This window comes from Lissotriton vulgaris, chromosome 10 (assembly GCF_964263255.1).
Source record: "Lissotriton vulgaris chromosome 10, aLisVul1.2, whole genome shotgun sequence".
Classification (NCBI taxonomy): Eukaryota; Metazoa; Chordata; class Amphibia; order Caudata; family Salamandridae; genus Lissotriton; species Lissotriton vulgaris.
In genome coordinates, this window is record NC_141698.1 from 861,549,290 (window position 1) to 861,573,790 (window position 24,501).

Sequence of the window (24,501 nt, forward strand, 5' to 3'; positions counted from 1 at the left end):
TCACTGCCTGGCAATCATCCCCAAATTCCAGAACATGGAGGTTGAGAACAACATGGAGGTTCAGGACATCACACATATCTTCTCTGCCTACCTCATATATATGTTGAACTAGAGGTCCCAGGTCTCCTTCTTCTGTCGGCTTCTCTTTTGGTTCCCATTTTGTAAAGGGCAAGATAATCTGCGGAGGGTGAGATACCCTATGACGTGAAAAGGGAAACACAAGTAATTACTGCAAGTTCATGTAATTTGGTCACTAGTATGTTTAATCAGTGTTTATACACTTAAAGAATATCTCCTTAGAAAACAACGACGGTGTCACAAAGAGAATTCAAGGACTAAACCAGAAAAAATCGAAAGCACTTTTTTTGGGCCATGTTAAGAGATATGTAGGTTCTGATTATCATATACATTGCATACTAAACCATAATTCAGTCAGAAATATTTTGTTTTGTTTCAATAATATTTGAATTCGGTATTACATTCAAAAAGGTTATGCAAATAAAATGTGTTGGAACTGCAAGTCAATCACATGTTTTTCCATCATAACCTGCTTTTTGAGATTGTATTTACTGGATCCCAGATGAGATAAAGACTACAATATTAAACTGGTTATGTGCTTCAATCAAACACCCCAATTTCTAAAAATGTACACACACCAGCATAAAAAATCAATGTGACGTTAGAATTCCGAACTTGTTTACTAATAAAAGGGTAGCATTAAAGGGGCACTTCATTTATATTGTGCATTATGGGCCAGATATATGACTGTTTTTTGCAGTCGCAAATGGGAAATCGGCCCGTTTGTGACCACAATATAGGTCTGGCTTATGTACAAACCCTATTTTGCGAGTTGGTAACTTATTACCGACTCGCAAAATAGGCATTGCGACTTGTTATTAGGAAGGGGCGTGCCAAGGGCGACCATTTCTATTAGCAAGTCCCAATGGTGTGTACCATTCTTTTGCAACCGCAATTGCGGTGACAAGACACTTGCCGTTTACCACCTACTTCAAGTAGGTGCTAAGCCACTCGCAAATAAGGAGACTGGGGCATTCAAAATATTATTTAAGAGAAGGCAGTGATCCCACGGACCATGGCCGACTCAAAAAATGAGACAGTAATGTTCAATTTTTCTTTTTTTTAACTGCATCCCGTCTTCCTGTAAGGAAAAGGGACTGCATTTTGTTTTTTAAACTGCTTTATTTAAAAAGCAGTCACAGACATGGTGGTCTGCTGAACCAAGCAGGCCACCATCCCTGGGAGTGCCAGCCATTTCTAATGGGGTCTCAAATTGCACCTGCTTCATAAATATTAATGAGGCAGACAATTTGCGACCCCATTAGGAATCACAAACGGTGTCTGTGACACTGTTGTACATTCCTATTAGCGAGTCGCAAATTGTGTGTCGCAAACCAACGCAATTTGCGACTTGCAAAGTGGTAGGGTCGTACATCTGGCCCTATATTCCGTGGTTGCAAAGGAAACCACAAATATGAGAAAATGCAGATTTGTCAGTACAGCCTAATGCAGAGAGTTTGACTCCTAAGTGCATCCTACTTGCTGAGAGATTACTAAACCATATGAAAAAATGATCTATGTATTAGATATTTCAGTGTAGCAGGGGTCTTCCATTCTGGAATTCCACAAGTGCTTAATTTGAACCATGGTTGCCAATGGGGGTTACCAGCATTATTTTTGTGGACCAGCATCAGACATTTCCCCAGAGCAAGAGAGGGAAACACAGACAAAGTAGAAAGACGGAGGAAAAGAGTGATATTAAGGGCAGGGAGTGTCTGGTAGTGGATTATAGAGACATGAGGTGTATTTAAGACTACAGAACTTTGGTATTCGGCTCACTGACATAATTGCAGTGCCCACAGCCTTCTGAGCAGAGCCTTTGGCACTGACACTAATCTTTTTACCAATTAAGTACTGCCCAACTCATAGGCTTAATCAACAGATCAAGAGATTTATAGATTTTCCTTGTCATCATATCTACATCTCACAAGAACCAGGAATTGTATGAATTTTATGATTTTTGCTTGGACCGTTGTCAAATGTACTCTCATGAACAAACGGCTCTAGGGATATTAGCTGTATGGTATGTACATTGACGTCTGAAGTGATGTGGTGAACATTGATAGCGCAGTGCATTCTGCACACATCCAGTTTCACATTTCCCACAAGATCCTCTCTGCGTCAAGCAAGTCTTTGATGTGGAAAATCCAAGCGATCAGCATAAGCGTCAGGAACAGGAAATTATGTGGGCTATCATTAATCCAATAATTGTGTCAGCATAATAAAAATAATGCACAAGCCTCAGAATGCTGTCCTATTTGGTTAAATAGAATATTACACTGCAAGGTAGTAAGGGGCATCACGTGATCTCTATAAGGAGGTGGAGGTGTAAGGTGAGCATGTAAAGATGTTTGGTCACGATGGCAGAAGGCAGGAGGGTGCACACTGATCAGGTCCCATTGGGTAAGAGCATTCAGCATATGGTGGCAAACTAAGGAGATGAAACTATAGAGACAAAGAAGAGGAACAAAGAATAATGCACACGTAGATACGAGTTAACAACTTAGGTGATCAATAAAGTTATCATAGAAAATCATACATAAAAATTAAATAGCTGACTGGTTTCATTGGACAATTTTTGTGTGTGCCGGTTGAGCAGCAGACACTCTAATGAGGAATAGGTGTGCCAGATAGAAGTTGTATTGGATAAAGGTTGTGACACCAAGGTATTACATACCTGGGATAAACCGGGAGATGTTGCTGAATACCAGGATTGCATTATCAGGACTCCAACAGAGATGACTGGACAGGGCTTAAATAATATTGTCCTACACCGTTAGGCACACAAGCTGTTAGACAGGCCACATCTTACACGAGATGAAAGCTTCACATTAATCAAAACAGCTTATCTTCCGGTGTTTTGTGTGATGCTGACAGTGCCCGCAGCATGACTTCCACCAAAAGAAATGCCAACAAGAAAGACATTTGCAAACAAAACAGGTGATGGACCGAATGTGGATCAATGTCACACATTCACCCCAGTCCAAAGATCTGGGCCCAAATCCATCGTTTTTTTGCACTCCACACCACCCTGGGTTAGACAATGGCGATATGCAAATCAGCTCTGACCCTGTGCCCCATGGGAACAGTCCAGTCCGAACTACAAAAGCCATGTTCTTCCCAGAACGGAATCAAGCATCCGAGGACCGGACCGGTTTCGAGGTAACACCTCTCATCAGCCCGGCTAGCTTGACTCCAGTGGTGTGGAGTGCCTGGGACCCACGTCTGAGCATCCCCAGCGCACTGATGGCGAATTTGCAAACAAAACAGGTGATGGACCGAATGTGGATCAATGTCACACATTCACCCCAGTCCAAAGATCTGGGCCCAAATCCATCGTTTTTTTGCACTCCACACCACCCTGGGTTAGACAATGGCGATATGCAAATCAGCTCTGACCCTGTGCCCCATGGGAACAGTCCAGTCCGAACTACAAAAGCCATGTCCTTCCCAGAACGGAATCAAGCATCCGAGGACCGGACCGGTTTCGAGGTAACACCTCTCATCAGCCCGGCTAGCTTGACTCCAGTGGTGTGGAGTGCCTGGGACCCACGTCTGAGCATCCCCAGCGCACTTATGGCGAATTTGCAAACAAAACAGGTGATGGACCGAATGTGGATCAATGTCACATTTTGTCTGCAAATTCGCCCTAAGTGCGCTGGGGATGCTCAGACGTGGGTCCCAGGCACTCCACACCACTGGAGTCAAGCTAGCCACAATGGTGGAGGAGCGTTGCCCCACTGGCTGAGAACCAGCAGCTGAAAAATACAACTGTATCTTACTATTGTTTTATTTTTTAGCTGCTGGCTCTGAGCCTGCTTGTGCAGGGAGAGGTAAACCAGGGGATGTATGACGTTAGCACTCACACTTTTACCACGCATACCATTACCACGCATTTTTTACAACGCGATACCTTTACAACACATAGTGCTTTGGGTGCTGGATAGTGAATAGTTTAATTTACTATTCCAACACCAGTCCCCGTGGACACTAGGGAAGGTTATTGGATAGTAGATTAACCTATTCACTATCCATTCCCTATTTCAGATCGCCCCAAAGCGCTATGCGTTGTAATGGTATGCGTTGTAATAGATGTGTGGTAATGGTAGTGCCTTGTAAAAAATGCGTGCTAAAGGTTGTATACCAAACCAGGCCATGGGAGGGGGGTGGAGGGGAGAGAAGGACTGGTATCTGCACTTGTAAGTCTTAGGCTGGCCAAACTGAAATGTAAATGTAAATGAGTGTGTCTTGTAAAGGGCACTGCTACCCAGAGGTATCCTGGCGCTATAGCCTGCTGGGGAACCCGTCCTGGCTTTCCCTGTGAGATGTTCCCTCCTGGGTATCTCCAAGGTGAAACCAGGCATCCCCGGCGTTTGTGGGGGGCCGTTGTGGAGATGAGGCAAACTAATGCCCAGAGTGATCCCTGGTTAGAGTAGGCACCGAGGCGAGAATTATCGAGTCCGCTGACCCTGGTTCACGACCCTGCCGCGTCAGGAATTGAACCCTGGTCCCAGGCCGTCCTCTGCTTCCGGGTCTGCCGCCTCTAACCAGTGAGCCACACCACTCCACTGTACAGCTGGGTCGGAGAAATAGCACAGACTCCCTGTACCTTAGCGAGTTTCTCTTTAGGCTGCATTGGCCAATCTCCACACTGATCTCATGCCAGAGAGCAGCGCAATGATTGGAAGAGGAGTCTGGAATGCTGCCCCAGGGACTCCTGGGAATTGCAAAGCAGCGAAGCACTTAAAGGCAAGCTGGCCGTCATCATCAGGAAAGTTTTGAGATTTTATCTATTAATTCTCTGCATGCTACCCCCTCCCCACGCTCCTCTGTGTCCTCTCGCTGGCCCTCCAAACAGCCCTCCACTTTTTAATGATATCAGCCACCACTGTTCTGAGTATCTGCTAAACACACAGACATGAATGCAACATGTCCTCAAAGTGAAGATGTCACATTACAGCACACTGTAGCCCTTCACACCCTTCTGGGACACTGTATGAGCTCAGCACTGTACCAAGCCACCCCCTCCTGACACAAACATTAAGCTCACATAGCAGCGCAGTCCAACATCCCCCAGTGAGCCTAAATATTTCTGCAAACTGGCCTCGCCCAGTGGCACATCCCGTAAAATGAGTTGGAATGGCAGCACTCAAGCATCTGTTGCCACAACGTGACAAGACTGGTGCAGTCTGGCACCAGTGCCTTCCCCTCTCGAAGCTGATTTTACATTGCTTTTGATGTCCTATGCTTACATATTTTCTAAGTTTAGTACTACAGCCTGGCACTCACATTAAGAGCGTCTTTGTCACTACACCCTGAAGCTATCTGCGGTCACAATGCGTTCATTTATTGCAGTGTTTACAGCAGCCTGAAGCTACCTCCTGGTACAGGCTGAGCTCATTCCACTGTCTGGCTTTTCATTAGAACGCGGGGATTCGGGTCTGGACTGGTTCATGAGAGCGTTTTATTTCTGCACAATTAAGTCTCCAGCCTGCATTTATTACGACGAGTTCTTAATTAACAAAAGGACTACAGCACGTGCATAGCACGTCACAAAAATGATGCTTACTGAAATCCTCCATATTACTGTACAAGCACGGCGGGGGCAAGTGTCCCACAGAGGGACGTCTGACACAAGCTTCACATAAGTCACATAAGTCACCCAAACCAGCCCTGGAGCCAGCCAGGGCCTCCTGCACTTCCGGGAGCCACGTGCTCCAGCCAGCTTTAACTCGGTTGCCCCAGGCCGCTGCTGCTGCTTTCAAGAGTGCCGCCATGAGGGGTTCAAGGCCACAGGTGTCACTGATATCACCCAGCGATAGGAAGGGAGGCTCAGAGTCACCCGATATGGGGCAGAGGCAGTGGGATGGTAAGCAGAGTCCAGGTTGGGGGTGGGAATCAGGCCAGGCGTGGGTAGTAGCAGAGGGGTTGGAAAGAGAGGGCAGGTAAGGCATGAAGGGGGACAGAGCATAAGCAATATCCACCCGCAGATACATTGGCATAGCTTTCAGCAGAAAAATGCTGGATCAATGTACATTACTGGGTGCTTGAAGAAATAAAACTGCCCTTTGAATGAAACAAGTCGCTGCAGTTGTTAGACAGCATCAATTTGTCAGGAAATAGGGCAGAGCAACTGTAACAGAAAAGGGAATAAAGTTAAACTCTGGTTAGGACTGAATGGATGCTCCAAATCAATAGCCACTTTCTTTGTGAATGTGCCAAGCTCCAATATTATGCTGTTTCAGAGAATAGGAAGCCTGTTTCCTTTTATTGTAAAGTGCATGATGTCAGAAAAGTCTGGCCTTACTGTGCATCGAGGGGTCACAAAAGTCCAAAGCCCTGGTTTTATACTTATAACAAAGAAAGAACAGGAACAGCGTTTTTTCAGAAGCCCGTCCTTTTACTTTTCGGGGTTGATCTGTTTTAAATACAGACATTTAAATTAAACATCTCTATCTTTTTTTTTTTAATGAGAGACACGTTTATGAAGGAATATATATGTGGCTTATGTGGGCTCAAAATGTAGCATAAGCAAGCAGAATTTTAAAAGTAAAAAAATTCACATACTGAATTCTGTATATTTTTTCTCATAGTTTAAAGCATGTGCTTAGCTTAAAAGCAGCAAAAAAACGTTATGCGTCTTTAAGGCAACTGAAACCATGCGTGTGTAAGTCTGTGTGTATTTGTTTCACATCTGTGCATATGTATGTGTACATTTCTTTCGTGTCAGTGAGTGGGTGTATGTGTTTATGTACATCAATATGTGTTTACCTATTAACACGTACCTAGAAAACAGTGTGTATGACACTTGTTTGTTTATTTAGATTTCCAGTAATACTCAATTAAGATCTTTACATCCCTTTATTTTACTACACTTCTTTTATAACTTTTTATTCAAGTTCAGGCAATCATAGTAAAAAAGCAATCTAAAGTGGAGGTAATGGGCCCTGTTCACAAAGGTAAATTCGGTAATAAATGAAATTTACAATCAAATGCATCCCTTTTATACCTGCTAGATATTCACAAAGGGAATCCTAGGAGTCAGCAGCCCTTTGACATGTACAGAAATCTCTATTTATTTATTTTATTTATTTATAAAGTTTTATATAGCGCGAACAAGGTCCCGAAGGATATCAGAGCGCTTTACAATATGATCCCGAGTATGGAGTCCTCCACGTCGGTAAAATCCACTCATGGGGTGGAAGCATTTATGTTCCATGGCATTTCACAGAGTAGTAGTCCTGGAAGTATGTAAACAGCCACAACCAAGTACGTTTATGTGCATTCACCAACTCCTCAGATTCTTCTTTCCATCCTGGAAATGGTAGGATTTTTACTCCAGCGCCGTGCTGGTATAATTCCCTATCAATTGAGTTAAAAGGAATTGATCACTGCCAAACATGCTGGGAATCTATGGGAAGGGCTTTCTTCATGGGGAAAAATATTTTCATATGGAGAAAAAAGAGCCTTTTCACAGGAGATGTCATTCCACCGTGCAGAGATCCCCGCTATGGAGAACTCCGCATAGGGAGAAAGGGACCCTGATTTAAATGTGAAGTGATCTGCTCCTGCCACAGATTTCCAGGTGTACTCTTGGGGCTGTTTATGAACAGAATAAAGTGGGAAAAGTTATGTGCAGGCAGAGGTGGAGATCTCTGCCTGTACTTGTGCGACTCTATTTGTGAATAGGGTTTATAGTGCTCTTCTTCAGCATCCTACACAGGGACAGGTTTACGCTGCTTTAGATTATCCCATCCACCTTGCTAATACTCCCATTGCGAAGGAGTGCAGGAGGAACTCACTATCTCCATAGGCACATGTCTAGTCTTTCCCCGCAGAGATGCTACTGCTGTTACCATCATTGCTGAGCAAGTACCACCGGTAGTCATTCCAGAAGCCTTTCAGTCATTTCTCAAATTGCGGCAATCTTCTATTAGATTCACCCCTTACAATGTACTTAGCTTAGTCTAACAGGGATGCTTAATAACAGGGTGACCCAAACCTTTTCAATCAAAATGCAGTCCATCTCTTTATGTAGTTATGCCAGATGTAATGTATGACAAGGGAGGGTCAGTTATGTTCACCACTTTTCCGACCCCAAAAGTTTGCTCAACCTGGACTCTTCCACATAAGATGGAAAAATCAACACTTTCACAAAATAATTAAGTCATTTAGAACTAAGGAAATTATTTACTATTCTATTTAGTAGTCAAAAACTCGGAAATCTGAAACATCACGCAGTTTGAAGTACAAAATTACCTTTTGTTATCCACTAAATCCAGTTTGCGGTTTGATCAAGCTTTTCTGAATCAAAATGGGTTTACCAACTTGTTTTGAAACATAATCCCACCTAATTGTAATTAGCAATGGGATGTATCAATGATTTGTGACCGCAAGTGGGTGTGCACTCCATTGAAAAGTTACCAGCTGATTAAAAGAGGTGGTAACACATTCGGAAAAGGGAATCTTATAGTTTAAGCATTGTGTTCAGCAACCTCTGTGGTCCATAGTACAACTGCCTGCTACCGCACAATCTATTTTCAAATGAAAACATTTTTTTTAAAGCAGCACCAGTTACTTTAAGGAACATGGTTGGCTTGAGGAAAACAAAATCCCATTTTGGAAATACAAAAGCAGAGATGGTGGTCTGATGTTCTATACAAACAGCCATCTTTGTTCTTGTAATCAATCACTTAGGTCACAAATAGAGAACTGGCTAATTAATATTCATTAGGCAGGTCATTCTTCAACCCCTGTGACTTAGGTTCAATTGAAAAATCAGAGACAAGTAGCAAACAGTCTGTTTGCAATTTGTGATCAATATTTGCCACATGTCCCTTTGTATATTGGGCCCACAATTTATTTTGCTTAGCGAATGAGGGTGGTGTCGTATCTGGTGATATATGTACATAATATAATCTGAAACCTTTCATCCACACCATTCTGTCGCTATTAGACCATTCTGTCATACAACTCTTTAAGCCCACGTCATTGACTTGCCTGAGTGCCTGTCAGTGCAATGCTGTGGCCAGCCATGAAAGGAACCAATACCAACAGTGAACTCATATTGCAGTTGCAGGGTAAACCCAATAGCTCAGTGAAAAACAGTTGCAACACTGTAGTTGCCACACGCTTTGGGGACGCCAAAGCTCCGGGAAATTACTGTTTCTTGTCATCTATCTGACACCAAAAGTAGTACCATTAGGATGCTGTTCCTATGGCTATCTAGGTGACGTTTAATAACAAGAGAGAGAGGGAGATAAAGGAGTCACTCTTGGTCCCCCTAAACAATATCAAAAACAAGGAAAGAGTGAGGCCAATCAATGGGAAAAGGAGAGAGAGCCAGCACGAGGAGTCACTCTTGTTTAAAAGAACCCTCACTCACCAAAATAGTTGGTGACATGCTTCATCATTGGGTCCTGACCAGAGAGGCCAAGTGCCTCTCTGGTGTGCTACAATGCCTGGTTACAGCGGAGCAGGATTTTCTGTGGGGTGAGTGCAATTGTAAAAAAGTGTGATATAAAAGATACCTTAGTGTATTTCCCAAACATTTTAATAGTGGAAAACCAGCCACCAGAAAAACCAAGTGTGTTGGATGTTTTCTTTCTGGCTAAATTGACCAGACACATCCTATTTATCTAAGAGTGCAAAAATTGGTCAACATGTTTCTGCTTCAAAATGCTTTTGGCGAAGCATTCATCGGGACCGACCCTCCACTGCGGTATGCACACGCTAAGGTGCACCCTAACCTGTGGGGGATGTATCTGACAAACTCATGGTTTATCAGATCAAGCCTTCAGTATTTCCGTTTTGCTTGGTTTTCCACCATTAACGTTTTTGGGGAATAAACCAAGGTATCATTTAAATCACACTTTTTCACAATTGCACTCACACCACACAGAAAAACCTGCTCCGCTGTAACCAGGCGTTGTAGCACTACCAGAGAGGCCGAGTGTCTCTCTGGTGGGGACCTAATTATAAAGCATGTCACCAACTAGGTTGGTGAGTGAGGGTTCTTTTAAACAAGAGTGACTCTTCATGCTGGCTCTCTCTCGTTTTTCCATTGATTGGCCTCACTCTTTCCTTGTTTTTAATATCTAGGTGACGTGGCAGAAATGTACAGCTGGAGGCAATATCCTGGCTTTAAGAGGTTGCATAGATTCTAGTCATGTCACATTCTAAATTATTGGGCTTAAACTACTGTGGTTAAGCTAATTTATTAGTAACAAGTACTGTGTTCCTTTACGATTCTGGCCAGGTTTCTTTCATGTAAATAAATCCAATAGCTTACATTAAAAACAGTAACCATCATATCACACATACATGCACACATCAGTAACATCCCACATATCCCATATATTCAAAGCTGTAACCTAAATACACCAAATATTCAACCATGCACATCAGACATAACATCTCACATACATCAACAGAGCTCAAATTTGCTCCACACCAATCAGATTGGACTGTACAAATAATATACTAAGATCATCGTAAAGAAATTGCCAAAAAATTGATAAAGGTACACCAACATTCCCCTCATATGCCAAAATGTACACACATAGCTTATTTGAATATACAGCCGCCACCCACCCAAAGATCGACAAGAGCACAACGCTGAGAACACTTTATCACAGCACTACTCTGTCTCCAATGTGGCATGAACATCTATGAATTACATGCGGAGGCACCCATAGAAAGCTTGCAGTGCTGTGCGGCGACAAGTTCGTTATGCATTTGTACAGTTGCGGATATAAGAGAGAATCAATACAGTGATAAAAAAATCAAGTTTTATTAAGAAGTGTCATTGGAAAAATTGAGCAGCACCAGCAACAATTGTTGGTAGCAGTATGGACATACGGTTACCAGGCTAAGTGAATAACTGAACTACAACCATGGAAATAATTTAACACTACTTAATGCATAATTGAACTGCACTGCAGGCCTAATTTAATAGTATTCATAAAGACATAGAAACAGCATTAGAAATATGATAAACTCACACATGTGTGTGCTTAAACAACAATAGCACAGAACTAACTGAGTAGAAGTAACAGAGGCAAAATTGAGAAAGCTCACTCCATAATTGAGAAGCACCGTCAGCTTCACTGAGCAGGTGCCTGAATGATTTAAGGAACTACTTCATAAGTGAGCAACAGCATGCAGTCTTAATCAAGAATGCCATAAGCATAATCAAGAAGTTTCACACTCTTTTGAGAGGTTCCATGGGCCTAGTCTAGAATCCAATCATAAATATTCATGAAGAGTTCCTGGTTTGGCATATTATCTGTGTGTTTCAATGGGTATTGAGAGGAGTACGACAGGAGTTAAAGGTCTTTGACATTTCAGGCACAATGAATAATATAGGCTCTTAAACCCAGTGGTGCATATGTTTCCCTCTAGGGGTTATATTATGTGGACTTACAAGTCAGCATGTATGGTATGTCATGGTACATGTATTCATTTATATTCATTGCTTATCTGTGGGTGGGTGTTTGGTAGATGGTGTTTCCCTTGAACACTTTATTTTTATTGTATAAACATTTAAATGAAGAGGTATAAATGGGGCCTGCCACAGGTGTAATCAAGAAGCATAACTAATGAAGTTGAGAAGCATCTCTGACATAAATGACAACCACCAGAAGCATAACTGACAAGCACAGAAAGCATATTTCAGGAGCACACTTGCATAATTGAGTAGGTTACTGACTTACCTGAGCAGTCCAATGGAAACACTGAGCACAACACAGAACAGAAATAAGCTAACCTAGGATGTGATATTATTGAGCAGCATCCAAGTATATGTTGAATGCACCTTCACCTATAACAGCAGAAAGCAGGTCTGATGGTATTTTCTTTTCTTACATAGGAGTTCTGATGGTGTTTAATGACATGATATTTACAATCGGTTTTGTTTATCATAGCACATGGCTTATTGTGGCAAATACTGTCCTGGGGTACAGTGTATCAGGCACAATATTTGCTGGGACAGAAATAAGTCTTCAGTCATTTTAATATTTGTATTAGACACAGAAGTTTATGATAAGCACACAATGTATTTTCGGCTGTAGTGGAGTAATGTTCTTGGGTACTAGTTTCGTTTATAAACCAAATTCTAAACCACACTGACGCCATCATAAATTTCCATAAATATTTCCTCTTAATCAAATTCAGAGATTTTTGAGTATATATGTGTTGTCAGTTCACATACTTCAACTAGATTGTATTATTCAATGAGTCGACAAGTCCAGCTCTGGTTTTCAGTCCCCACTGGACGCGGTCATTAGGTTAAAAAAGCTAAAGCTTACATTCAGTGTGTTGTATTGAGTGTTATTTGTTTCATTTCCTTATTTTGCCACATGGGTATTAACTAATGCCGCTCGTGCCGCTCGAGCTGAGAAGTCTGTTTTGCCGCTTTGCTCGCCACTGGAGTGGTTGGGAGCCAACACCTATTTGGGGAAACGTCCTGTGTGCAGTCCGGCCGCAGTGGAGGTGAGAGGCGCAGGCGAGCGGGACTGCGAGGACCAGCATTCCACTTGACATCGCCAGCTGGTTCCTCTTCCCGCCGCGCCGCACTGCCTCCCAGTGCCACGCCCCCTTGCCAGGAAAAGTACTTTACTCCTCGCGGCCCCCGCTTCGCGGGAGCCGCTCGAGCTGAGAAGTCTGTTTTGCCGCTTTGCTCGCCACTGGAGTGGTTGGGAGCCAACACCTATTTGGGGAAACGTCCTGTGTGCAGTCCGGCCGCAGTGGAGGTGAGAGGCGCAGGCGAGCGGGACTGCGAGGACCAGCATTCCACTTGACATCGCCAGCTGGTTCCTCTTCCCGCCGCGCCGCGCCCCCTTGCCATACTTAGGTGAACCTGCTCATGCGCATCGCGGGACGCGCGCGGGGCGGTCACCGGGGCGAAGACCGGGCAAAGAGCGGGCCGTTCTAGGCCGTTAGAGGCCGGCAGAGACCGGACCGGGCCATCCCTCTGACGTTCCCGGCCCCGTAACGCCTCACAACACACTCCATAATGGCGACCAGAACTTCACGAAGTAAGTCCGCCCAACCAGGTCTGAGTACCCTGGAAAAATTCTTCCCAAAGGCGAGTAATCAAGCTAGCAAATGCTCGTCAATCACAAAGGCGCACCTCGAGATGGGTCCGGAAAGTGTGTTCCTGGAACAGGGGGATACTGTTTCTACAGATGCTAGCACACCGATCCCACTGGATGCCACTCATTTGTCATTAATGGATAGTATTGATCAGATGATTGAGTCGGTCCTTCAGCAGTTAAGAACTCCCTTGACGCAGAGGGATAGGAACTCCTCCCGGCTATCTGGGATCTCTGACCATCCTACAATTCTGGAAATTAGGGGAATAGACTTGCAAGATGCAGGCCAGGTTGACCTGCTTCCAGACCCGGCAGGCAGTGGCGTGGAACAGCCCCCAAAAAGGAAAAGGTCCAGGAAAGCAAAGAAGGCTAAGAGGGCTAAAATCGATATCACTGAGCTAAATCAGGTTGACAGCACAGACATTTCCGCCTCCCCCGATCTTAATTTGTCTGGGTCCAGGTCGAATCACATGGGTTCTCCAACTATTGCTGCCCCACTTTTGCACTCGGGCCCTTTTATTTTTGGTGGGGCAACTTCTAATAGCACTGACACATTGATTAATTCACTCACAGATATCTTGAGGAATTTGCTAAATCCCATCTCAGCTAAATTGGACGCCATAGAGACTAGACTGAAGGCCATGGAAAATAGTCACTTAAGGAAAAGTCCTGGGTCAGCCATAAATGCGTTAAATGCCCCTTCGGCCCCCCGGGCACCATCAGGGAATATACCGTTGCTCCCTGCACCGTCTCAGGGCGCCAACACGATACTGCTGAGTACGGACGGTGCGCCTGTTCCCCAGACGCACCCTCTGCCACCCTCAGCACCTAGGCCCCCTGTCCCGGCCCCAAGGAGATCTAAGCAACTTCCTGCGCCACAAACAGGGGGAGTGGTGAACTCTACTAATGGTCCTACTGATGGTACCACGCCCCCTTTTGACAGGGGCAGGGTGGTTAACCTGCCCCCAGAAGCAGTCCCATATACGGCAATCATGGTGGGAGTACCTGAGTTAACTGGTGATATGAGGGAGCCTCAAGACTCTTTACGCAACAAGGTGATAAGCTGGCTTAGTATTAATAGGCCGCTGCCTCCTAGCCTGAAAGGCGAGGTCCTGATGGTCAGGAGGATCCCTTGGATTGGTCTTACCCCAAAGAATAGGGTAGGGGATTGTATTATTATAAGTTTTAAAAGCCCCCACGTTGCCAACTACATCTGCAACTGGCTTGTAAGGCCTGACAAGTCTAAGATTGAACTAGTCCCCCTCTCACACTTCTACCCAAATGTTAGCAATATAGAGGCAGGGGGTGAGAAGGGGTGGACTAGAGTGGGCTTCGCGGTAGACGGCTCATGTTACAGACCAAGGCATTACTTACCACCGGCCCAAGTAAATTTCATACATCATAATAGATTTTCCTGCCTAGACCAGGTCGACTGACCACAAACCAAGGTGACATCCTGCAGCCCTGGGAAGATGGCGGATGAAGCGCAAAGTCGGGCGGGAGAGAGTACAGTCCCCGTAATTGAGCATGGTCCGCAGGATAATGCTATAGATGAGGTGCAAAGCCGGGTGGGAGTGAGTGTAGCCTCTGTATTTGAAAATGGCCCGCAGGATAATGTTAAAGATCGATCACTTAGTACGGGTGACAGTCTGGGCCAACAGGGGCCTCCACCCAACAGCGGGACTGACCATATTCTGCAACCCGGGGTGGCGGAGTTGGCTGGTCCATCCGCCATCGCGGAGTGCATTACTGTCTTGCCAGGAATCCATCCACCCACAGGCTGTGCGGCACCTCCCATTGTAGGCCAAGGCCCTCCACCAATAGATCAGGGCCTGAGAATTGTCTCATGGAATGTGGCAGGGATTGCAAATAAGGAAGGCACACCGGAGTGGGACCATCTGGTGGGTAGTAGCGACATTCTCCTTCTCCAGGAAACATGGGCGAGGGATACCCAAGCTAGGAGAGGGTTTGAAGTATTTGAAATCACTGCCAAATGGGGTGGGAGGGGGAGGCCGTCAGGTGGCTTGGCAATTTGGATCGCGAGTCACACTGGGTGCCAGGCGGAACAGGTGCACACGTTCTCGCAGGACATCCAGTGCGTTCGGCTCACATGGCCTGGTAAACCATCATGGGCTATTGTGAATGTCTACTCGCGACCTGTTGCCGCGCCAAATGAATCCCCAACCCTAAACGACTTGTCCTCCTTCCTGGGGCAACTCCCGGGAGATCTCAAGGTGGTGCTTGGAGGAGACTTCAACTGCCACTTTGAACCTCTCGAGGGCTTACTGGAGGGTGCCCTTACGGCTGAGGATGACTACTGGGGGGTTCCACCTTCGTCTTCCCCTCATCCCAAAGTCTGGTCCCCCCTTGCAATACAACTTATGTCCCTTACCCTGAACTACGCACTGAGGGCTTGTAATGGGCGTACCCCGTCCGATACCCCCTCAGTGTGTACTTTTAATAGGAGGGGCCATGAGTCGAGGATAGATTATATCATGTTAGATATTACACTCTGGCCCAAAGTCCTCGACTTTAGGGTAATAAGTAGGTCAGATAGTGACCACAATGCCCTTTGTTTAAACATCCAGTGGCCCATGCATTTAGCGGGTACATTGGTAGAAAATCTGGGGGGAGACACAGGGGAACTGGTCCTTACAACTAACAGACGCCGGGTTAAGTGGGGTAAGCTTGTGAGCTCAGAAGAGGCAATCAGTAAGCTATACGAGTTGGCACTCCCAAGGCTTATGGAGGTGGACGCACTTCTAAATGCACCAAGAACCCCAGAATACAATGTGAAACTGGGTGCCATCCACCAGGATCTTGTCAGCGATCTGGCTGAGGTATTTCACCCGGTGGTGCCAAACCGAAAGAACAAGACCCATGTACCCACCTGGTATACCTCCTCCTGCAGGGCAGCAAAGTCTGAACTAATTGCTGCAATAAAAGAGGGGTCTAATAAGGCCAAGGTATGTGACCTTAGGAAACACTACAAAGCAGTGATGGCGACTGCTAGGACCGAGTGGGACTGGAATCACTGGCAAGACCTTCATGATGCCCTAAAAGTCAGGGACTACCGTAAATTTTGGGCCCTTGTTAATAATGGGACAGGGGAACTTAAAAAAGCAGTGGAACCCAACATTGCCCCCGAGGTTTGGGAGGCCCACTTTGGGGCGCTTTACCAAGATACTAACTCCTGCCCTGATATAGCCCTCTTAGTGCCCTGCGGCGCACAGGACCATGACTTGGAACTATCCCTGGGGGAAGTGGAGGCAGCCCTGAAGCATTTATCATTGGGGAAGGCGCCAGGTCTGGATAGGCTACCTGGGGATCTGTTTAGGCATCACTTGGACATCTGGGGCCCATACCTTCTCATTCTTTTCAATGCCATTCTAGGAGGTATGTCAATCCCCGGGTCGTGGCTGGGGGCAGAGATTGTTCCGATCCATAAGAAGGGGTCTACTCTGCTCCCCGCGAATTACAGGCCCATTAGCCTAATAGATGTACCCCAAAAGCTTTTTGCACGCCTTATCCTTAATCACCTCCTGGACTGGGTGGAGGACAACGACATCATGAGCCCCCTCCAGGCTGGCTTCAGAAAGAACACGTCGACCATGGACCAGATCTTCCGCCTTCTCCTTCTATATTGGAAGACCGTAACTCTAGAGGGAGGAAGACTGTACATGGTCTTCGTGGATCTGAGGTCAGCCTTTGACCTAGTCCCTAGAGGGAAACTATGGGAGGTTCTGCAGAAGCTAGGAGTACCCCCCCACCTCCTTAGTATTATCATCAGGTTGCATGAGAACAACTATGCACAAGTGAGGTGTGGGAGGGATGGTAAGCTTTCGGGCAAATTTCCGGTCCGCCGAGGAGTCAGACAGGGCTGTGTCTTGGCGCCGACCCTGTTCTGTCTTTTCATTAACAGTGTCATTCAACATCTTGACACTGTTAAGGACAATGATGCCCCGCTTTTGGCAGGCAGGAGGGTCCCGGCAATTATGTTTGCTGACGATACCCTCCTGCTTTCCAAATCCCCCATGGGAATCCAGAGGATTGTGAATGGGTTCGGCCTTTTTTGTCATCAACATGGGCTGGAGGTGAACACTGAAAAAACTAAGTTCATGATCTTCAATCCTCCTACCAAGACCAGACCCAATCCAAAACTCGGGGAAGTTAGTCTTGAGAGGGTCTCGACCTTTATATATCTGGGGTAACATTACAAGAAAACTTGGCTTGGGACTGTCAGATAGCGAGGTCAAGGCTGAAACTATCCCAGCTATCGGGCGCACTTTTGAAGGTGGCAAACAAGTCCACCTTTAAGCCTGTAAGCCCGGCCCTGGAAACATATCGATCCCAAGCGAAGGCAGCAGCCATGTATGGCAGCGAGTTGTGGGGTCACAAAGCAGGGAAGGCACTGGCAGCGGTGGAAAATAATTTTTTGAGACGCTTACTTGCCCTCCCGCAAGGTACGCCACTCCTCCCCCTACGACTAGACTTGGGTTTACACTCCATTGCCGAAGACCTCCTGTCGAAACCCGTGAAGTTTTGGCACCGGATATGGACTACCGGGGAACTGCACCATTACAGACAGGACCTTGTTCATGTATTGAGGCTGAATGGTAGCAACAAAATTCCATGGCTGGCTTTTATTAAGACGGAGTTGCACAGTTTGAACTTTCCAGACCTATGGGATGATCCAGCTCAGGGCTGCCAAAGGATTACGCGCAAAACTCTCACCCAGCTCTATAAAAACAAAAATCTGGCTGATATGGATAATGCTCATAACAGCGGTACCTTGACGGGACGTTTTATGGTATCCAAAAATTCTTATCTTTTCGAACCTTTTATGGATTTTATTTTTCCTCTTTTGGCGAGGAAACTGTTCCTGCAATGGAGGTTTGGTACACTTCCCACCAAAGTATTCACCCATAAATGGTCCACAGGGGGTGACAAACTTTGCCCCTGTTGCAAAACCCAGGACGAAGATGATTTACACATAATGTTTGCTTGCCATGCCTACCAGAGTCCCAGGAAGCGCTGGATAGCACCCCTGTGCCGAAACCTGGGTTTTAGGGAGTACTTACAGGCATACAGGGTTATGAAAACCAACACCCTGGGCCATATTGTATTTGCTGTCTCAAAATTCTTAATGGCAGTATGGATAATAAGGAAGAAAATGTCCCCCTGAACTGGTACCATGTATTCCTCACCCCATGCAGATCTAGTAGATCTTTTTATATGTAAATATTGTGTTATATATGTACTGTATTTTATTGCATCTTTTATGGCCTATGTGGCCGAAATAAAGAATTTTTGGAATTGGAATAGTCATGTATAACATCAATTTTGGAGAAGATATGCACACTCAGGAAAAGATATATTTGAGCTACATTTGGTCAAACCCAATTCATGGTATATAGATTCGAAGAGCCTCTTTTTTCACTGGAGTCACCATGGTGTAGTCACTAGGGTGTCAGCGTTTTAGCGGTGATATTTCATGGTGTAGTCAGTGTTTTACAGTTGATATTCTGTAGTGCAGTCACTAGGATGTCTGTGGTCTGTAGGAGAGATTCTAGCAAACAACCTCCAAGGTAGTACCTCTTCACTGAGAGTTGAGTCTTGATATTTTAGGACATTTAAAGTCAAGAGATAAATGCTATTTATTTTCATTTGAGTAAACTCCCTTGGTAATGTTATATTGTTTACGTTTTAGTTTTTTCTCTGTTCGTAATTTGGCTGATGTTATTTCTGGGGTGGAGTTAGTGTGAATGAATATTGAAGGATTAAGTAAGTCTTTTTTCTTTTTTTCATCAACAGTGGCTGGTTCCATTAGGTAGGTGACTAGCTCTAGATGTTTGTGATTGAAATAAACATGTGAGAAAAGAAAGATCCCCTTGGGTAAATTTCATTACAGAGTCGAATCTGTTCTCAAATATCACTCACCCTTATGCACTCTTTTCATATTCCTCACTATCCACACATTCCGAGATTGGACCATATACAATAGGGTAACCACTTCAAAACTTTGTGTAAAAAAATATATCACATATATTTATTTTTCACATAGTAAAAGGTTCTCATTAAAACACAGGAATAACCCATCAATCAATACACTTAATATCCCAAAAATTGATAAAAACACAGTGCATTCAAGATATTAATCACAACACGCATGAAAACATCAGAAGAGTGGAAAAACAAGGGCTAGACAGAAAAAATCAGTCTTAACAGTTTACACATCCGTCATAATATCATATCAAAGGCATGGAAATATGGAATCTGTAATTAGTTTATTTCACCAATGTCCAATAGGCGGATTGTGCATCAAGATATAGCGTTGACGCACTTCGATGGCAAAAGCTTTATAAATTCATCTTTCTCAAGACTCGTTTATGAACACTATGTCTCTTGGTAAACACTTTCATGCAATCACCTGCTTTAATCAGAGAGACTCCCCTAGTTGCACTCTTTTCTTATCTTTGCACTGAGAATATCGATAAGACCCAGGCTTGATGGGATAAAACTTCCAACTTAATGTAGCGGGGATCGCAATAGGCACAATATGCTCCTGTTTCAAGAATGATCTTATGCAGGGGACTTCTCTATATTTTCCCTTTGGCAGAAAACATAATCGAAGTGGAGGAGCCGCTTTGTTCTGTTATTAAATCACTCCGGAGCAGTAACTTGTCTCGTGGAGCGGTATCCTCGCTCTCGGTCCCTTTAATAATTAGGATTCCGCATTTACGTGCTGCTCGAACATACAGTCCTCTCCCTCGGGTCAGCTAGTGTAAATAAACGTGCAACACATAAGAAGGGGTCTGCAATGTCTACTCCAGTGGCAATACTGGAGAGTCATCTGAATTTGCCACAAAAGACCATTTATTACTTTACATAAACAAACGTGAAAAATAGGCATTTCTTGAACAAACTACTCACCCTCTTATCTCCACTTTAGCAGCAGCACTGATGTTAACTTGCAAGCTCACAAAATTACTGTTGGGGTTATCCTTATTGGAGCTATAAAAAGTTGAAATACATTACATCAGCACAGGGTACAAGTATATTAAAGAACATATTGCAAAAGTTACAGCTTCTCAAAATATGAAATAAATTAACAGAATAAAATGGAAAATAGGGTTTTGTTTCTACAAGAAAAAACATGCATGAACGTTAGTGGAACAAATCACTAGCCTCGGAAAATCTGTGAATCAAATACACTAGTGGTTCTAGACCTTGGTCTTCTGTCGACACCCACTTAATCCTTAATGGAGCTCGGTGACCCCACTGAATACCTTTTGGAATACGGGGAGCCACATAAAGTCATAGCTTGAAGACCTTCTCTTGGCAATTAAAACTGAAGACAGTGTAGGAATTAGGTTATCTCGACTGCTCTATAAAAAGGCACTTGTCAGGGGAAAGAGGGATTGGGAGGAAACGAGGTGGGAGGACTTGAGATCTGCACTTCTTTGTAAGGATGCTAAGTCGTTTTGGGCCATTGTTAGCGCAGGTGTGAATGGGGAAGGTGAGGCCGTTGCCCCGAATATTGCGCCTTCAGTGTCGGAGGCACACTTCGCAGCGTTATAGTCAAACCCGGACCGAGGCGATTTGTCCCGCCTCGGTTCCAAATCCTCCCTAGAGCATAGTATGCCAGGGATGATGGATCTCTCCCTGGAGGGAGCTGTGGTGCCCACTTCGTCCACCGACCCAGACCCCCGCCATGAGTATCGACTGGTGGGGGCCTCAGCCGTGGGAAGCGGGTTGGATCATCGGGTTGCTCTGCATGAGTGTCATTCTGCAGTATTAGAGACTATTACTCTGAGGGAGATAGAGTCAGCCAGAGTAGGGGTGACGGATTTGTCACCAGGTGAGGCAATGGGGTACCGCCCCAAGCCCCCACCATGAGTATCGATTGGTGGGGGCTTTGGGCGTTGGACGACGCTTGGACCACCAGGGTGTGCTGGGTGGGGGTCACTCTGTAATTCCGGAGGCAATGGCGCCCCCTCCCCCCGCCGCCCGGGACCCCCGCCATGAGCATCGATTGGTGGGGGCTTCGGCGCGGGGTGGTGGTGGGACCATCAGGATGCTCTGGATGGGTATCTTTCAGTAATTTCCAGAGACCATCACCCTAATGGAGGTAGAGTCTGCCATTGCAAGGCTCCTCCCAAATAAAGCCCCTGGCCTTGATAAATTGCCTGGGGACTTATTTCGCTCCCAACCTAAAATATGGGCACCATACCTGGTTATAAGCATGGGCGAATTTTGCGGATCTCGCGTTCGCGAATTTTGCGGATTTGCGAATTCGCAATCCGCAAAATCCGCGAATTCCCGCGAATTTGCGGACTTTTTTTTTTTGTGTTCGCCCGTGTTTCTGCCAGTTCGCGAGGGTTTTTACAATTTCGCAATTTGCGAACTTACCTGTCGGGTCGCAAGTTTTGCGAACTTGTTGTTTCTACGTGTCCAGCCTGTTTGGGACACTCTTCTTCATCACTGCCACTCTCTGTCACCACTGCCACTCTCTGACTACTCATGCCACCCTCTGGCCCACCCATGCCACCCTCTGTTTCATCACCACACCCTCTGGTTGTCCAGTGTACATTATTTTCGGCAAAGCAAAGCACACCTTCCCTGCCTCAAGTGACCTGAATTAATTTGGGGCTGATTAATGTGTCACAGAATATTTTTTTAGCTGGCACCTGCTTCCTTAGTGCGCCCTGATTAGTGATCTTTTGCACTTGCTAAGTGCTTTCATTGTTGCAAAATTAGTTACAACACCTGCCCTGCCCCAACTGACAATAATGAATTAAGGGCTGATTAATGGATTTTAACTTCCAGCCTGGCTCCTGCTTGTCTCCCTTAGCTGTAATTCAGGACCTTTGTGGCATATGTGTAAATATTCTGAGGTTCAGAGCAGGGTCACATAATAGTTGCAACTGGCAACTGAACTCTGGAGGGGCCCCTCAGGAAGCACTACAGGAAACGGCTACTAATGATGAGCCTGAACTTTTGAACCTGGTAAGTAGTTTCAGTTTTGCTAAGATCGTATTTCTGCAATTTAGCACTTATTCGCGGGGCGCGAAGTTGTACTGGGAAGCCGCGAACTCACGCGAACAGTGCGAGCAGTGCGAGCAAAATCCGCTGCTCGCGGATTTGCGGATTTTGCGGGAGATTCGCGAATCTCGCTGATTGCGGATTTCCCGAAAATCCGCAAAATCCGCGAGCGAAACGGATTTTCCGCCCATACCTACCTGGTTATCCTGTTTAATGCGGTCCTTAGGGGGTTTGATCCACCAGACACCTGGTTGGGAGCTGAGATCGTTCCCATTTATAAGAAGGGCTGTCCTTTAACCACATCAAACTATAGGCCCATTAGTCTTATAGACACGACACAAAAACTAATGGGTAGGATCATACTAGACAGGATCTAAGGGTGGATGGAGGAACATGCAATATTGACTACACTTCAGGCCGGGTTTAGGTCAGGTATCTCTACCCTGGATCAAATATTTCGGCTCCAGGTCCTATTCTGGAAAACAGCAAGAGTGGAGGGTGGCAGCCTCTACCTTGTCTTTGTGGACCTGCGGGCCGCTTTTGATCTTGTCCCCAGGGGAAAATTGTGGGAAGTATTGGCAGATTTGGGTCTCCCGCCCTACCTATTGAACATCTTCACTAGATTGCATGTGGGCAATTATGCTCAAGTTAGGTGTGGGAGACATGGGGATCTCTCAGCTCGCTTCCCTGTTTCCAAGGGAGTGCTACAGGGGTGCGTCCTGGCCCCACGTTATTTTGCCTTTATATCAATGGCCTTGTGGATGCCCTAACTGGTGTAAAAGACAATGATGTTCCTCGGTTGGCCACTGGGCGGGTGCCCGCTCTGATGTTTGCGGATGACACTCTGTTGTTATCCAAAACATCATCGGGCATCCAGTGTACTTTGGACGGGTTTGCAACATTTTGTGCCTTGCGAGGATTGGAGGTCAACTTGGACAAAATCAAGTATATTATCTTCAATCCCTCGAGGCAGACCCGCCCAAATTCCGTCCTGAATAGTATTACCCTGGAACGGGTCAAAACGTTTGTCTATCTTGGTATCACCTTGATGGAAGATTTTGACTAGGGCCACCAAATTACTAAATCTGCTCTTAGACTATCGCAAATAGTAGGGGGTATTAGCAAGCTCCATAGCACATCAGATTTTAAACCGGCTGCTCCGGTTCTTGAAATCTATGGACTCCAGGCAAGGACAGCCGCGGTGTATGGTGATGAGCTCTGGGGACACAAGAACACATCAGCCTTCCTGAAGGTCGAACAGTCCATTATGAGAAATTTGGTGGGCTTACCCCAGAGCACACCACTCATCCCCTTGCGACTGGATCTGGGGCTGGAGTTCATAGAGGAACTGGTAGCAGTTCGACCCTTGCTCTATTGTAAGAGGTTCTGGTCATTTCCGGAGCTGGCCCCCTATAGAGCAGAATTTTTGGAGCTTTGGGGACAAATAAAAAACAAAAATATCCCTTGGTTATCTTACATCAAGGCCCTCACCAACCACATAGGCTTGCCCCAGTTATGGGAAACCCCTGAGTTGAGTTGTCTGAGGATGCCCAGGTCTGAGTTGCTAACCCTGGTGAGGCGACAAAATGTACTTGCCCTACAGCCATCAACAACCCAGGGCAGGCTGTCTGCAGAGTTCCTCTTAGTAAAATCTGAACTACGATTAGAGGAATTCCTAGATGTGATTCAACCCCCTCTTGCGAGGAAATTATATACACAACTGAGGCATGGTTGCTTGCCACTTAGGGCATTTACTTCGAAATGGGCTAAAACAGAAAACAGAACCTGCCTGGCATGTAATCATATGCGAGAAGACGTTATCCATGTTATGTTCTTCTGACCAGGGTATGTCACAATAAGAAAATGCTGGTTGATTCCGTTATGTAGGAACTTGGGCTTCAGACATTGCATGCAGGCATGCAGTTTTAATGTATGATACCTCGTCTCCCATTGTCTTTGCTGTATCTCGTTTCCTGCATGGTATGTGGCGCAGATGGGAAGCCTATGTTTAACACTAATGTTAATATCTCTGATCAATTTTCTAAAACTTACGTTCATGATAACTTCCCAGTTTAATCTATTTTTACCACTAAAATCAGCTGTTAATTATTTATTATTTTAATTAACTGTGCTCTGTATGTATTTTATCTGCACTTTTATGCTCTCTGACCGAAATAAAGTTATCATTGAATGACTGACTGACATAACTGGAAGCCGGGGACTCCAGCCTCAACATTTTCAATTATGTGAACTGCAAAACAATGACAAAAATGCTGAAACAAGC

General features: G+C 45.3%; 1 protein-coding gene across 1 annotated transcript in view; it reads right to left on the reverse strand.

Moving 5' to 3' along the window:
* Positions 1-24,501, reverse strand: part of ITGA8 (integrin subunit alpha 8) — a 721,129-nt gene that overhangs the window by 173,135 nt on the left and 523,493 nt on the right. The window contains exons 23-24 of the mRNA XM_086941818.1: positions 20,106-20,186; positions 92-197 (exon numbers count right to left, since the gene is read on the reverse strand). Coding sequence (XP_086797944.1) covers positions 92-197; positions 20,106-20,186 — 187 coding nt within the window. The remainder of the gene's footprint in view (positions 1-91; positions 198-20,105; positions 20,187-24,501) is intronic.